General features: G+C 36.4%; 1 protein-coding gene across 5 annotated transcripts in view; it reads left to right on the top strand.

Moving 5' to 3' along the window:
- atp11b (ATPase phospholipid transporting 11B (putative)) overlaps nt 1–14,023 on the top strand; it is a 206,010-nt gene that overhangs the window by 148,986 nt on the left and 43,001 nt on the right. For all 5 annotated transcript variants that reach the window (XR_005634390.1, XR_005634388.1, XM_039759285.1 and 2 more), the window contains exons 22-24: nt 5,327–5,472; nt 5,865–5,924; nt 7,554–7,681. Coding sequence is in view for 3 of the 5 variants with exons in the window: in XM_039759285.1 (XP_039615219.1) it covers nt 5,327–5,472; nt 5,865–5,924; nt 7,554–7,681 (334 nt within the window). In the remaining 2 variants the exon portion in view is untranslated. The remainder of the gene's footprint in view (nt 1–5,326; nt 5,473–5,864; nt 5,925–7,553; nt 7,682–14,023) is intronic.

Genomic DNA, 14,023 nt, shown 5'->3' with positions numbered 1-14,023 from the left:
GTCCTTCCTATGCTTGAGGATTACAAATGGTTTGCACCTTGTGGTAAACCCTCTGTACTCATTTTCGTGTCTTCTCTAGATTGTAGACCTCCCAGAGAGTGTTCTTGGTTTGGCTAAATGTCGTGAATTGTTTTTTCTTCACCAAGGAAAGAATTCTTCAATCATCTTGCGTGGTTGTCCAGGCCTTCAGGTGTTGCTGAACTCATCAGTGCATTCCTTCTCTTTAAAAATGTACGAGATGGTTGATTCAACCACTCCTAATGTTTCTGCTATCTCTTGGATGGGTTTGTTTTCTTTTTTCTACCTAATAATGACTTCTTTTTATTTGCATGGGACCTCTCTTTGGCCCTCATATTGAGAGTTCACAGCAACAGCTTCCAAATGGAAATTGCACACTTGGAATCAACTGCAGACCTTCTACCTGTTTAATAGTTAATGAAATAATGAGGGACCTGCTCACGCCAGGCTATGGAGCAGCTTGTCAGTCAATTGTCCAAATACTTTTGAGTCCCTGAAAATGAAGGGACCATGTATAAAAATGGCTGTCATTCCTAAACGGCTCATGCTATATTTCTTTGTATTAATACTGAAAGCCTATTTTTCAATTTGAAATACATTGAAGTGGGTCATAGAGCCAAAATTATGAGAATTGTGCCACTGTCCAAATGCTTATGATCCAGGGCGGTCCTAGCCTGTTTGGTGCCCTGGGTGGACACATTCATATAACAATTATTATATTAAATAAGTTAAATAAGTATAAAAGGCAGATACAATTAAAATAAGGCATTCCAAAATTGCACTATTAACACGATTGAACTTTGCACAACACGCACTTGTATGAAATAATTGTAATCCAAATCAGGACCTTTCTTGCCTTCCTTGATGCAAAGTCATCAATAATGTCATCATATGAAATCTGGTCAGCAATTGCATGATTGATGCTGATGATGGCAAGGCCAGTGAGGCATTCCTGAGACATAGTGGACCTCAGATTTGTCTTCACAAGTTTCGGCTTTGAAAAGCTCCTCTCTGCTAAAGCCACAGTTACAGGTAGAGTAACTGCAATTCTCAGAGCAGTCCATAAATTTGGGTATATTTCTGAGAGTTCACTGTTATGCACAAAGTTCAGTAGCTCAAGAGAGGTCATAGATTTTGATGATATGTCAGGCAAATTCTTAATCTCCTGTACAAGCTCTCTGGCATCCAAGTCTGATTGGTCCTGAAAAAGCAAAGTAGCACTGATGGCCTTACACTGTTCAGTGAGGTCATCATTTGAGAGATTTGGAAAATGTGTCAGTGCTCCAAATTTCTCTCCCACATTTTCCAATGTGGTGAATCTCTCTTGGATGGAAGACACTGCAGCATTAACAACAACAACATTAAAAAAGGTCATCTACAGCTTCTTTAGGGCATCGCTCAATGGCTCATCAAATGATTCATAAGAGTAGTGCTGCTTTGTACATCTCAGTCTTTTCTGTTGCAGAACAGCCTCTACGTTCATGTCCTCACACATATCCTTGGCTGACATTTGTGCAGATGCAAATCCTGTTGCCCTGTAGTTGCGGAGACCTCTCTCTGTCTTTTTGAGGAGACTGACTGCTACTTCCACATGCATGTTGGGAGACTACATGAGCTTGCTCACATGGTTGATTTGGTTCAGGATGTCATACTGCACCACTGTACAAATGCTGAAGCTGTATGATCCCACCTCCTCAGACAAAGACTGGGCCTCAATCTTTGACTGAGAATTTGGTGTGGTCTCTCACCTCAATCAAAGCCTCTCTTACTGCAGATGATTGGTACCTCAGGGTCTCAACGCTGTTGATCTCACTTTCCCACCTTGTTTCAGACCACATCTTCAGTGTAATGTTAGCATGTTGTTTTTTCTGGATGGCCCATCTCTGAGTGGAGGCTGAAAACAAATTTTAAAGTTTTTGCAAAATCCCAAAGTAACTTGTGGCATCAATAGATCCTTTTGCAGCATCAGCCACAACCAAATTCAGTGCATGAGCTCCACAGGGAACAAAAGAGCGCTCTAGGATTCAGTTCCAGGAGCCTGACTTGAACGCCCTTGTTTTTTCCCCTCATGTTGGTCCTATTGTCATATGACTGACCTCTGCAGTCCTCAAAGGGAATTTTCAGCTCTTCCAGCCTGTTTAAAATCATGGATGCGAAATGTTTCCCTGTGGATTTGTCAGTTTCCAAACAACCCATAAAATACTCTTTAATATGGGGCTTCTCTTGTAGTGACACAATCCAAATCACAACTGACAGCTGTTCAGTGTGGCAAATATCTGGGGTGCAATCTAGAATTATGGAGAAAAACTTTGCCAGCTTGATATCATCAACAATTGTTGAAGTAATCTTGCTACTCAACAAATCAATCAGTTCGTTTTGTACATGGTGACCTAGACAGCTGGTGTGACTGCAAGTGGCCTTTCTGGACATGGTTAATGTTTTCTTGCATTATGGGGTCAAATCTTGCCATGAGTTCAACTTCTTTTAGAAACTTGTCATTTGATGGAGAAAACAATGTTTCTGTGTGTCCCCTTGGTGCTAAATTTCTGATTGCAAGAGACTGAATGATAGCAGTGAGACGAGTCAGCAGCGCTCTCCATCTTATTTTCTCAGCCTGCAGAAGTGCCATCTCTTGTTTGGCAATTGTTTCACCTATTTTAATCCTCACTACCAGTTCTTTCCATGGTTTCATGGAGTTATGGTGTTCAGGACTATTGTCATGTGAGGTGAGAAGAGAACTGGCATGCTTCCAATCTGTCACTCCAGAACTTGTTAAATTGATGTGTCTTTTAGAAAACAGCTTGCAGCAGAAGCAAAAAAGGCTGTTGTTTTTCTCAGAATATACTAGCCAGCTTCTAGGCATCTTTTCACTGCTAACTAGTGTTTTCTTAAAATACTGGTGGTAGCAACTTCTTCCATCACCCTCATTTCTAGGGAAAACAAAGTCAGGTGCTACCTTACTTGGTCCTTTGCAAACCATCTGTATTTGAATACTGTCAGTGATATCTGAAGGCCAGTTTGCATGGTCCGTAGGCAGGGGCTCATCCTCAGGGGTTTCAGCTCCAGGCATTTCAATGAGCATACATTTGCATTAGTATACACAAGTTATTTGGAATACACATCATTCATAGTGGTGGAATAGTCTTTGCAAAATATTATGCAACACGCACACACACTCAGGCTACACACAATCACACCTGAAGTGGCTGCAATTGGGTCTTCATCCTCGGGATCAGACGTTTGTGGAGACACATATGTGGCTGAGGAGGTGGAGGGCTCCTCATCTTGGGCAGGGGCAGTGGCAAAGGGTGCTCTAAAATATTTCAGAAGTGCCCCTGAATAGAAACCCAATATAAAACTCTGATACATGCATGTATCATTTTCATAATTAAAACAAACATATAATTTTACCCAATTTATCAAATATTCAGAATTATATGTTGAACAAGCATTTTATTGAATAAGCTATCATAACATCAGTGTTTGGAAGTAATGCATTACTCTAATTACAGTAAGATAACTTTCCTAAATAATGTAGCCTAATAGTGTAAGGGATTTTTTTTTGCTAAGTCATCTAGACTATAACAGAATACTATCATCCGGTTTTAGCGTAGCACAGTATGCAAACGGCTAACAAACAGCCATTATAATTCGTCATACATTGAGAATAGGAGACAAATCCACAATTCACTTCTTCCAATTAATGGCTAATTAATATTATGCTGAACACGGTCCAAAAGATTCAATAAGTTACATCAGTGTCTACTGTCTGTCTACTGCTTACCATCATAGCCAAGTGGCTAACAAACATAAAAAGAAGTTTTCCCTATCACTACTAATTAATGTTATCTTGTTTCAGGATAAATGTCATGCATAATACCTGCCATTATCCAATGACACATCTGCTTACCTTTTTCTTTTCATCATTTCTCCTCCTTTTCTCTTTTTTCTAAACTGAGCACCTGATGGCTTTGACCTTTTCTTGTCCATCGTCCATCAGTGTTAATTTTGCACTCCAGTATCAACACCCATCCCCCAACCTGAGAATCACCACAACGTAAACTAATAGACCTACACCTTAGTGCACAGATTAGGTTTGTATAGGGGTTTTTTTCTGCGATTTCGCACAACCCAGGAAAAATTGTGACATAATGGGCTTGGATTGACAATATTATGAATGAAATGTGCTTTGGAAGCACCCCGCCCCCCTCCCCTTTCAACAGGTTGTGTGTGAGACTTCAGCAGAGCAGCAGCAAGTTGGCGCACCGAGGGCCGTTGCGCTCACTTCCCGCATATTGGGTGTGATAGAATTTAGAAAACACATCAGTGCAAATTATAAATCTATATCACAATGTCTGGTTCTTTTGTGTGTGTGTGTGTGTTTGTTTTTATTTTGTTTCATTTTGTGAGCTGGTTATTAGATGCCGCTCCACCAGTCAGAGAATCCCCTGCCACCCCGCCCCTCTCCTCCCTGTGTGGCAAGGAGCAAGCAGCAGGCACACCCCGCAAATGGAGGGCGCCCTTACTCCCCGCAAATGGGCAATAGAAAACCGATCGGTGCCCATGCAATCCCAAAAATGCGCTGGCATGATATCAGGGCAGCAAGGGCGCGCGCAAAAAAAAATAAAATATTTTGCCGATGCCCATGATGCTGCCCTGGGCAACGCCCCATGTCGCCCATATCAAAAACTGCCAATGCTTATGACATCAACCAAAGTCCACATTATATATTTTTACACATAGTTTATAAAATAAACAGTAAAAATTAAAAAATTCTACAAATAAAGTCCACAGTCTCTAACTGGATAAGAGGAAGCACTCCACACAATGCTGTATTAAAATAATGTATTTTTAAACTCGATGAATTAAACAAACTAAGTTTACAGTATAACGTGTTTTGGCAATCAATTTTTTATTGATATCACAAACAAATAAGGCAACAAAAAGGAGAACAGATATTTACATATTTGGATTTTGAAGAACAATCGCCCCCCCCGAATCCCCAAACATTGTAATCTGAAATAAACTACTGAACTATTTAGTTGAACTAGAAACTTTGATAACGTTTAAGTACTGTATTTGGATGAGACAGTGGGACAGTTTAGCTAATCAACATTCTTTGGATAGTCGATAGCTGGTGTTTGCTTTTTAGTCTTTCTTTTATTCTCTGTTTTTACTCATGACATGACTGATGTATCATGCATCTCAAATCTGTTTTTTTCAAAAGCAGTTACATAATTTTTGTTTGTAGTTTTCATATATTGGTCAATGTAATTTTGTAATTGGCTTCATTTTTCTTCCATTTTAGGAATAATGGGAAAAGAGGGACGGCAAGCAGTAAGAAATAGTGACTATGCAATTGCAAGGTTTAAATTTCTTTCCAAGTTGCTTTTGGTCCATGGACACTTCTATTACATTAGAATTGCAACTCTTGTACAATACTTCTTCTACAAGGCAAGTAGCATCAAGTCAATTGTCAAGCTAGCCTTGTTTTTTTTTATTTCAGTCCTAAATTGTTGATCATTTTTCTCATTTAGAAATAAACACCAGTGTGTATGTTGTATTATTATTTTTTTATGTATATATAGTTGTTATGCTTTTTCCAGTAAGTTTTTTAAATCAAATGGGATTCTGAAAAACAAGATTCAGTTTATGCCATTATATAAAGGGAAAATTTTTTGGGTTATCAAAATTAAGTAAAGTTTTTCGTATGTTTTTCAATAAATCATTAATTAGGCTAATTTTAAACAGTTTGTCTTCACATTATAGAATTTCTGTAATATTTTCTTTGCACACTAAACATATGAAAAAGTCATTATATGAATAATGTTCTATTTATCTTTCAGAATGTGTGTTTTATTACACCACAGTTTTTATACCAGTTTTTCTGTTTGTTTTCACAACAAGTAAGTACTTATTTCATTTTGGTTATTTTAGCATGTAAATTTGGCCACGCAGTTTATTTCCTTTTGTTTCACTTTGTCTTTTGCTTAGATAACCTAAATTGCTTTTCATTCTGATTGTATAGGGTGGTCCAGATCTAATTATGCCATTTTCATTACACTATAACTTAAGTTTATTACATAGAAAATCACCCGAAAAATCCCAGACCATCGAGAAGTGTGCGAACTGACGACATGAAGAATCGTCTTCAAGCCAAACTGGAATCGTCCCCACATAAATCAAAGTCATCCAGACGATCTAGATCTGCATAATTAGATCTGGACCACCCTGTACTAATGGTTACATTTAAATTAGTTACTTTCCATTTATTCATTAACTGTTTTTAGTTTTTATTAGATATTGACTGAGCTGTAACTGCCTTTGATGTACAAACAGTCTGTACAGTCTTAATGTTTCAGCTAAAGCAAGATGCATTAAAATAAATTATTACATGGATGCTTGTCATGTCAGTCTTATCAAGTTAATCACCTCTTTGGTATTCACACATACTACACCTGCACAATAGCATGTTTCAGCTGGGTTGGTTCCTTCATTTTACTGGAGTGATTTTGTCACATTAGCTTATGTAATTTCTGGTGTCACAATATTCCATTTAAATGAAGATTTATTTGGAGCAAAATTACAAACAATCTGTAAATACTGCTGAGCAGCAGCTGGCATTGCAGAGTCACAGATCCAGCAGACAGGGATACAGTGTGGCATTTACCTGTTCTATTATGCCCAAGTGGCATTTTCACCAGTGCTTTTTTTTCCTTCCCCTCACATTACAAAGACATTCCAGAGTCTTGTTAAGTTAATTGACAGGTTGATTAATTGATAAGTTGGTAATGTATAAGTATTGATGTGTATATAAGTGAGTCGTATGATGGACTTGCACCCCTGCCAATTCCTGTCTTATGCCCAATGCTGCCAGAATAGACTGTGTGCTCAGTGCATCCCTAAGTTGAATTAAAAATATTTGATAGTGCTATATTGAAAATGCAATAATTTTTTCATAAAAATAAAACATAAAGTGGTTGAAATGATGTGTTTCAATTTTGATTATACAGAACATAACTGTAGAAGTTCATTTGTGCATTTCTGAATGTTATTTAATCCAAATAAATTATATAAATAGTAACTTTAAATTATTAAAGTATTTGAAAAATTGAAAATTTAAATTAATTATAAAACAGAATGGCACTATTATGCAGTGGTGATCACTGCTACCTCATAGCTCCAGTGAACTTGGTCTGATTATTGGCCTGGTTACAGTCTTGGTGGAGCCATTCTACTTGCTTGCTTAAGTATCCCTAAAGCAAGTATGTTAGTTTAACTAATAACTCTAAATCTTTCAGGTACGAGCATAAAATGAACCCTACGATGGACTGTCCACCCATTTTACTGCTTTTTTTTTTTTTTTTGGTGCTGTTTGTTGACAATGTATGCTCTGATTTTCATGATCCTGGAAAGGAAAAAAAGAGTTCACAAAAACTGCATAGTATTTTACTCTACTGTGGTAGTAGTCACTATATACTAAGCATACTATAACAAAATTATTACAAAAACTTTTTCTGGAAATCTTTTTCTAGACCCTGTATGACAGCGTATATTTGACGTTGTACAACATTTGTTTCACCTCCTTACCCATTTTGGTGTACAGTCTTTTTGAACAACTGGTGCATCCACATGTCCTGCAGAACAAGCCAGCATTGTACAGGTATTTTATTTTCATTCTTCTATCTTGTTTATAACAGTTTGATGATGTCTTTTTTGATCCATTAATCATCAATCATCATATTTACTATAGGTTAAATAAGCAAGGAGGGGAGAGTAAAATAAGCAAATTTGTTAATAATTCTTTAGTGTATCACACAGTTACAACAATGTACTGTAGATGATAGAGGGTGAAGCTTTAGCATAAAACGTCATTACTTAGTTGAGAATATTCCAGCATGAGTTGTTTTCTGTATTTTGCTTTGTGACCATTTGAAACTTTATTTTTACTATCCTGTACTGTATTTTTATTTTTCTTCATCTGAAAGTTTCTTAAAGATATTGGAATAAAAGTTGCAGGAATTCCAGGAGTGAGTCCCATTACATCTATTTGTTTTAATGCCCAAAGCACAAGGAACACTAAGTTGCTTAAGAATGATATTAAACATGCACTCGGAATTTAGAGTCACTTGAACATCATAATTTGTTTAATTATACATTAATTGCTCAGTTGTTTTTTGTTAATGAATGTATGCTTTCTGTTTGGTATAACCAGTTTTATTATGGAAATGCTTTGTAATCAAAGTGTTTCTTTGAAGATATGTTATAGTAAACTGGTATGAAAGTGCAGGAAGAGCGATACTTGGTGTGGCTATGTTCCTTAATATATGATAGTGTGTAAAACATTCCACTGTAAGTTAAAATTTAATTGCACTCTTGTGATTTTCCAGAATTTCTTTAGTTAAAAAAAGGTATCTGCATAACAATTTGTCTTGTACAAAAGCAATTCCCAAAATAGATTAATTAGTGTTTATGATATTGTTTACACTTGGACAGATACAGAGACCATTATGGGGCTACAAAATGTAGTAGTCTTTCTTAAAATTATAGTAGCAACCATCTAATTTAGTAAAGGAACTGGTTGTAGAAAGGGCATTTGACAGAGTTTCGTGCATCTGCTTATTTACCTTTTTACAGAAAATGTTTGGGCCAAATATGCAATAAATTAAACTTCTATGATACACCCCAGGAATGACTTACTGGTGTTTTCTTAGCTACAATTACAAGGATAGCATTCTGTCTATTTAGAAAGCCAGACTTTTCCTTTTCAGATAACAAGCTTTACGTAGCCTCCCATCAGTTTTAGTTCCACTTTTCCTATTATCTAGAATTTTTAAAGCAGAGAGTTTGAAGGTTCAATAGAGATTTTTTGAGATAACACCTAGTTAATGCTTTTTTTCCAAGTTGCTTGGTAACAGACATGTTACAGCAAGAATTTTTAAAACACATTGAAACATATTTTAATAAACTCTGATATCAAAAGTGAAACATTTTATTCCTAATTGCTTCTTTTAACAGTCCTAATATATATATATATATATATATATATATATATATATATATATATATATATATATATATATATATATATATATATATATATATATATATATATATATATATATATATATATATATATATATATATATATATATATATAGATAATATTCTGAGGTTGCTGACTTGCACATAATGCTTCACATAGTATCTTAGTTGCAGACTAAACATGCTCAGAATTTGTAGTACATACTTATTAATTTACTACCTAAGTAGATAACCTTAATTTAAAAGTTAAATACACTATTTCAGATGTAAAAGAAATTACATAATGAGAACATAATAACCTTACGTCTGTCCTGTGTCTTTGAACCACTGAAGTCACTATCACGTTTTATCACAAAATCATTGGCCACTGTGAAAGTGAAGGAACTATATGAAATTAGAGACTACAGAACATTCTTGGAGATATCTATGTATAAAAAATGCTCAGGGCTGTCTGTCTGTCATACAAAACCTGTGCACTCTTGGTCTTTGAAGCTTGATCTTGGTCTTAATTGACAGCTTGTTGTGTGACATGTGCAATATAATCTATGAATTAGACATATGGACCATGGTGAACCGAAAACTTGCACTTCAGCTTCTCACAACAGCACTCCTCGACAGCAAAGGTGTATGTGACATATCTCTTGCAAAACCAATGGCCAAGAAATCATTTCATATGTCAAGCATGATATTGGTCTTAACCTCAGCTTGTGCCTTGACGTGTATGGCACAATTCAAATTGTGTTTCATGACATGTGCATGCACCACCTTATCCGACATGCATTCATGTAAAAATATGCCTTACAATAAAAGAAACACACTGACAGCTGCATATGGTGACCTGCCTTACCTGGGCCTGCTGATATTCTTCTTCGTACATTTAACTCAGACACTTCTAAACCAAAGCAAAGTTTTAGATGCCTTTAGCTGATGTGGTAAAGCCTGCATGCCCAACAATCATGAAGAAATGTCTACAAAGAAACAAGTAGATCTTCAAGCACTTGCAACTCTCAACCACAAAATAATGTTGATTTTACAGCCTCACATAAATGTTTGTTTAGCTACACACTACTAAGTTTGATCAGCCATATGCTTACTGTGAATCAATATTTTTTAAGGGGAAATCAAAAATCATATGTACGACAAGAAGGGGGTGCATCACCATCTACTGCCACTCAACTGCGAGAAATGCTGTTCATCACTAAAGAAGTTGATGCACACTGGTATAAGTGATGAGACAGCAGGATGCTGCTGCATATACTAAAATACATTATAACGTAGTTTCTTTAAAAAAGTATAGGATTTCATTGATTCAGGTAGTCCTTATGCCTGAACTTTTTCAAATTAAAGTCAAGTTGAAGAAAAACAAAAAACATAGGTGACACGCAAGTTCAAGAACCAAAAATAATTCCTAACCACTTCTAAAAAAAAAGACCAATTCATTGTTGATTTCCACAGCTTCTCATCTCTGTCCTCCCATTTTCATTTCACTCCGTGTGTTCGACTAGTAAAAGTAGAAATAAAAATGCATACAGTTGGGAAAGAGTACAAAAAATATCAGTCAGATTTTTTTGTCTGAACAGTTAGCTCAATAATTAGTAAATGAGAACTACATTATACCTCAGATCATTCTTGTCAAAAATCAGTTTCTGAACAAGGAGCTGACTAGTAAGGGAAATCATTGAAATGCCATCAACCATGATGCATTACTTACAGAGTGCATTGAGTTTATCTTTATTTTTATCCCAAGATACGTTACATTACATTATTTTTTTTTACATGTTTCTGTGGTATATTGAAGATTAAGTATAAACATCTTTCATCTTTTCCTTATCCGAGCAGTGGATTTTCCAGATGTCCCAAACAGTTGTAAGGAGGATTCATCTGAAAAAATATCTTTGTACCAGTGTTTTCTGCTGTCCATTCCTTGTACTTCCTGCAGAATTTCAGTCTGTTGTTGATGTTTTTCTTGGAAAGAAGTGGCTTCTTTGCAGCCCTTCTTGACACCAGGCCATTGTCCAAAGGTCTTCACCTGACTGTGTGTGCAGATGTAGCTCACTCCTCATAAGGAGATGGTCCTGGTACTTGCTGGACATTTTTAGCTGATCATTTTGTGCCAGGGCCAAAATAAGTGAAAGTGGGTTCTTGTGATAAAGTTAACATTTTATGTTAATAAAGCTCTTTGCAACAAATTCATATACATCTGATCAATCTGCACAGTAATATAAAAACAATGTGAATTGCCACCAGTAGAACAAACTGCAAATTTTGCAAAACAAGACATTTGTATCGCTGCCAAAACTTTTGGCCACTACTGTACACTATTAACTTTCAGAAAAATTTTAGCTGCCCTTTAGAAGGCTAACAGAATGTTAGGTCATATAGCACAATGTGTAGAGTATAAATCCAACGAGTCTGTGCTCACGCTTTATAAGGCACTAGTGAGGCGTTTTACAGTTTTGGTCTCCAGGCTACAAGAAGGACATAGCAGTGCTAGAAAAAGTCAGAGAGAAGAGCAACTAGGTTCATTCCTAGCTTTTTCAGTTTGAGCAAAAGAAGATTAAGAGGAGACATGACTGAAGTGTTTGAAATTGTGAAGGAAATTATTACAGTGGATCGAGACTGTTGCTTTAAAATGAGTTAATCAGAAACATGGGGACACAGTTGGAACTTGTTAAGGATAAATTTCGCACAAACATTAGGAAGTTTTTCTTTACGCAGAGAACCATAGACATTTAAAATAAGCTACCAAGTAGTATGGTAGACAGTTGGGCTTTATGGACTTTTTAATGTTTTTTTTACAGTAATTAAGTGGATAGAAATGGTGAGCTTTGTGGGGCTGAATGGCCTGTCTCCGGCTAGATTGTTCTAATGTTGTAATTTGTCCAATCAAAAGAAATGTTTTTACAACTGAGTAAACATGGCTAGCTTTGTGCCAAAAAGTATTCTTGCAGATGTTATTGATTTGATTTATACAGTAATTTGTGTTTTTGTGTGTGTGTGTATGTGTATATATATATATATATATATATATATATATGTGTGTGTGTATGTGTATGTGTGTGTGTGTGTGTGTGTGTGTGTGTATATACAGTGGTGTGAAAAACTATTTGCCCCCTTCCTGATTTCTTATTCTTTTGCATGTTTGTCACACAAAATGTTTTTGATCATCAAACACATTTAACCATTAGTCAAATATAACACAAGTAAACACAAAATGCAGTTTTTTAGGGAGAAAAAAATATCCAAACCTACATGGACCTGTGTGAAAAAGTAATTGCCCCCTGAACCTAATAATGGTTGGGTCACCCTTAGCAGCAATAACTGCAATCAAGCGTTTGCAATAACTTGCAATGAGTCTTTTACAGCGCTCTGGAGGAATTTTGGCCCACTAATCTTTGCAGAATTGTTGTAATTCAGCTTTATTTCAGTGTTTTCTAGCATGAACTGCCTTTTTAAGGTCATGCCATAGCATCTCAATTGGATTCAGGTCAGGACTATGACTAGGCCACTCCAAAGTCTTCATTTTGCTTTTCTTCAGCCATTCAGAGGTGGATTTGCTGGTGTGTTTTGGGTCATTGTCCTGTTGCAGCACCCAAGATCGCTTCAGCTTGAGTTGCGAACAGATGGCGGACATTCTCCTTCAGGATTTTTGGTAGACAGTAGAATTCATGGTTCCATCTATCACAGCAAGCCTTCCAGGTCCTGAAGCAGCAAAACAACCCCAGACCATCACACTACCACCACCATATTTTACTGTTGGTATGATGTTCTTTTTCTGAAATGCTGTGTTCCTTTTACGCCAGATGTAACGGGACATTAGCCTTCCAAAAAGTTCAACTTTGGTCTCATCAGTCCACAAGGTATTTTCCCAAAAGTATTGGCAATCATTGAGATGTTTCTTAGCAAAATTGAGACGAGCCCTAATGTTCTTTTTGCTTAACAGTGGTTTGCATCTTGGAAATCTGCCATGCAGGCCGTTTTTGCCCAGTCTCTTTCTTATGGTGGAGTCGTGAACACTGACCTTAATTGAGGCAAGTGAGGCTTGCAGTTCTTTAGACGTTATCCTGGGGTCTTTTGTGACCTCTCGGATGAGTCGTCTCTGCGCTCTTGGGGTAATTTTGGTCGGCCGGCCACTCCTGGGAAGGTTCACCACTGTTCCATGTTTTTGCCATTTGTGGATAATGGCTCTCACTGTGGTTCGCTGGAGTCCCAAAGCTTTAGAAATGGCTTTATAACCTTTACCAGACTGATAGATCTCAATTACTTCTGTTCTCATTTGTTCCTGAATTTCTTTGGATCTTGGCATGATGTCTAGCTTTTGAGGTGCTTTTTGCCTACTTCTCTGTGTCAGGCAGCTCCTATTTAAGTGTTTTCTTGATTGAAACAGGTGTGGCAGTAATATATATATATATATATATATATATATATATATATATATATATATATATATATATATGTATATATATATGTACATATATATATATATATATATATATATATATATATATATATATATATATATATATATATACACACACACACGTGGACAAAATTGTTGGTACCCTTCAGTCAATGAAAGAAAAACTCAAAATGGTCACAGAAATAACTTTAATCTGACAAAAGTAATAATAAATAAAATTCTATGAAATTTAACCAATGAAAGTCAGACATTGATTTTCAACCATGCTTCAACAGAATTATTTAAAAAATAAACTCATGAAACAGGCCTGGACAAAATGATGGTCCCCTAACTTAATATTTTGTTGCACAACCTTTTGAGGCAATCACTGCAATCAAACGATTCCTGTAACTGTCAATGAGACTTCTGCACTTCTCAGCAGGTATTTTGGCCCACTCATGAGCAAACTGCTCCAGTTGTCTCAGGTTTGAAGGGTGCCTTTTCCAGACGGCATGTTTCAGCTCTTTCCAAAGATGCTCAATAGGATTGAGGTCAGGGCTC

The sequence above is a fragment of the Polypterus senegalus genome, chromosome 1 (assembly GCF_016835505.1).
Source record: "Polypterus senegalus isolate Bchr_013 chromosome 1, ASM1683550v1, whole genome shotgun sequence".
In the NCBI taxonomy this organism is placed as follows: domain Eukaryota; kingdom Metazoa; phylum Chordata; class Cladistia; order Polypteriformes; family Polypteridae; genus Polypterus; species Polypterus senegalus.
The sequence above is the reverse complement of the archived record's forward strand: the minus strand, read 5'-3'. Positions and strand labels throughout refer to the sequence as shown.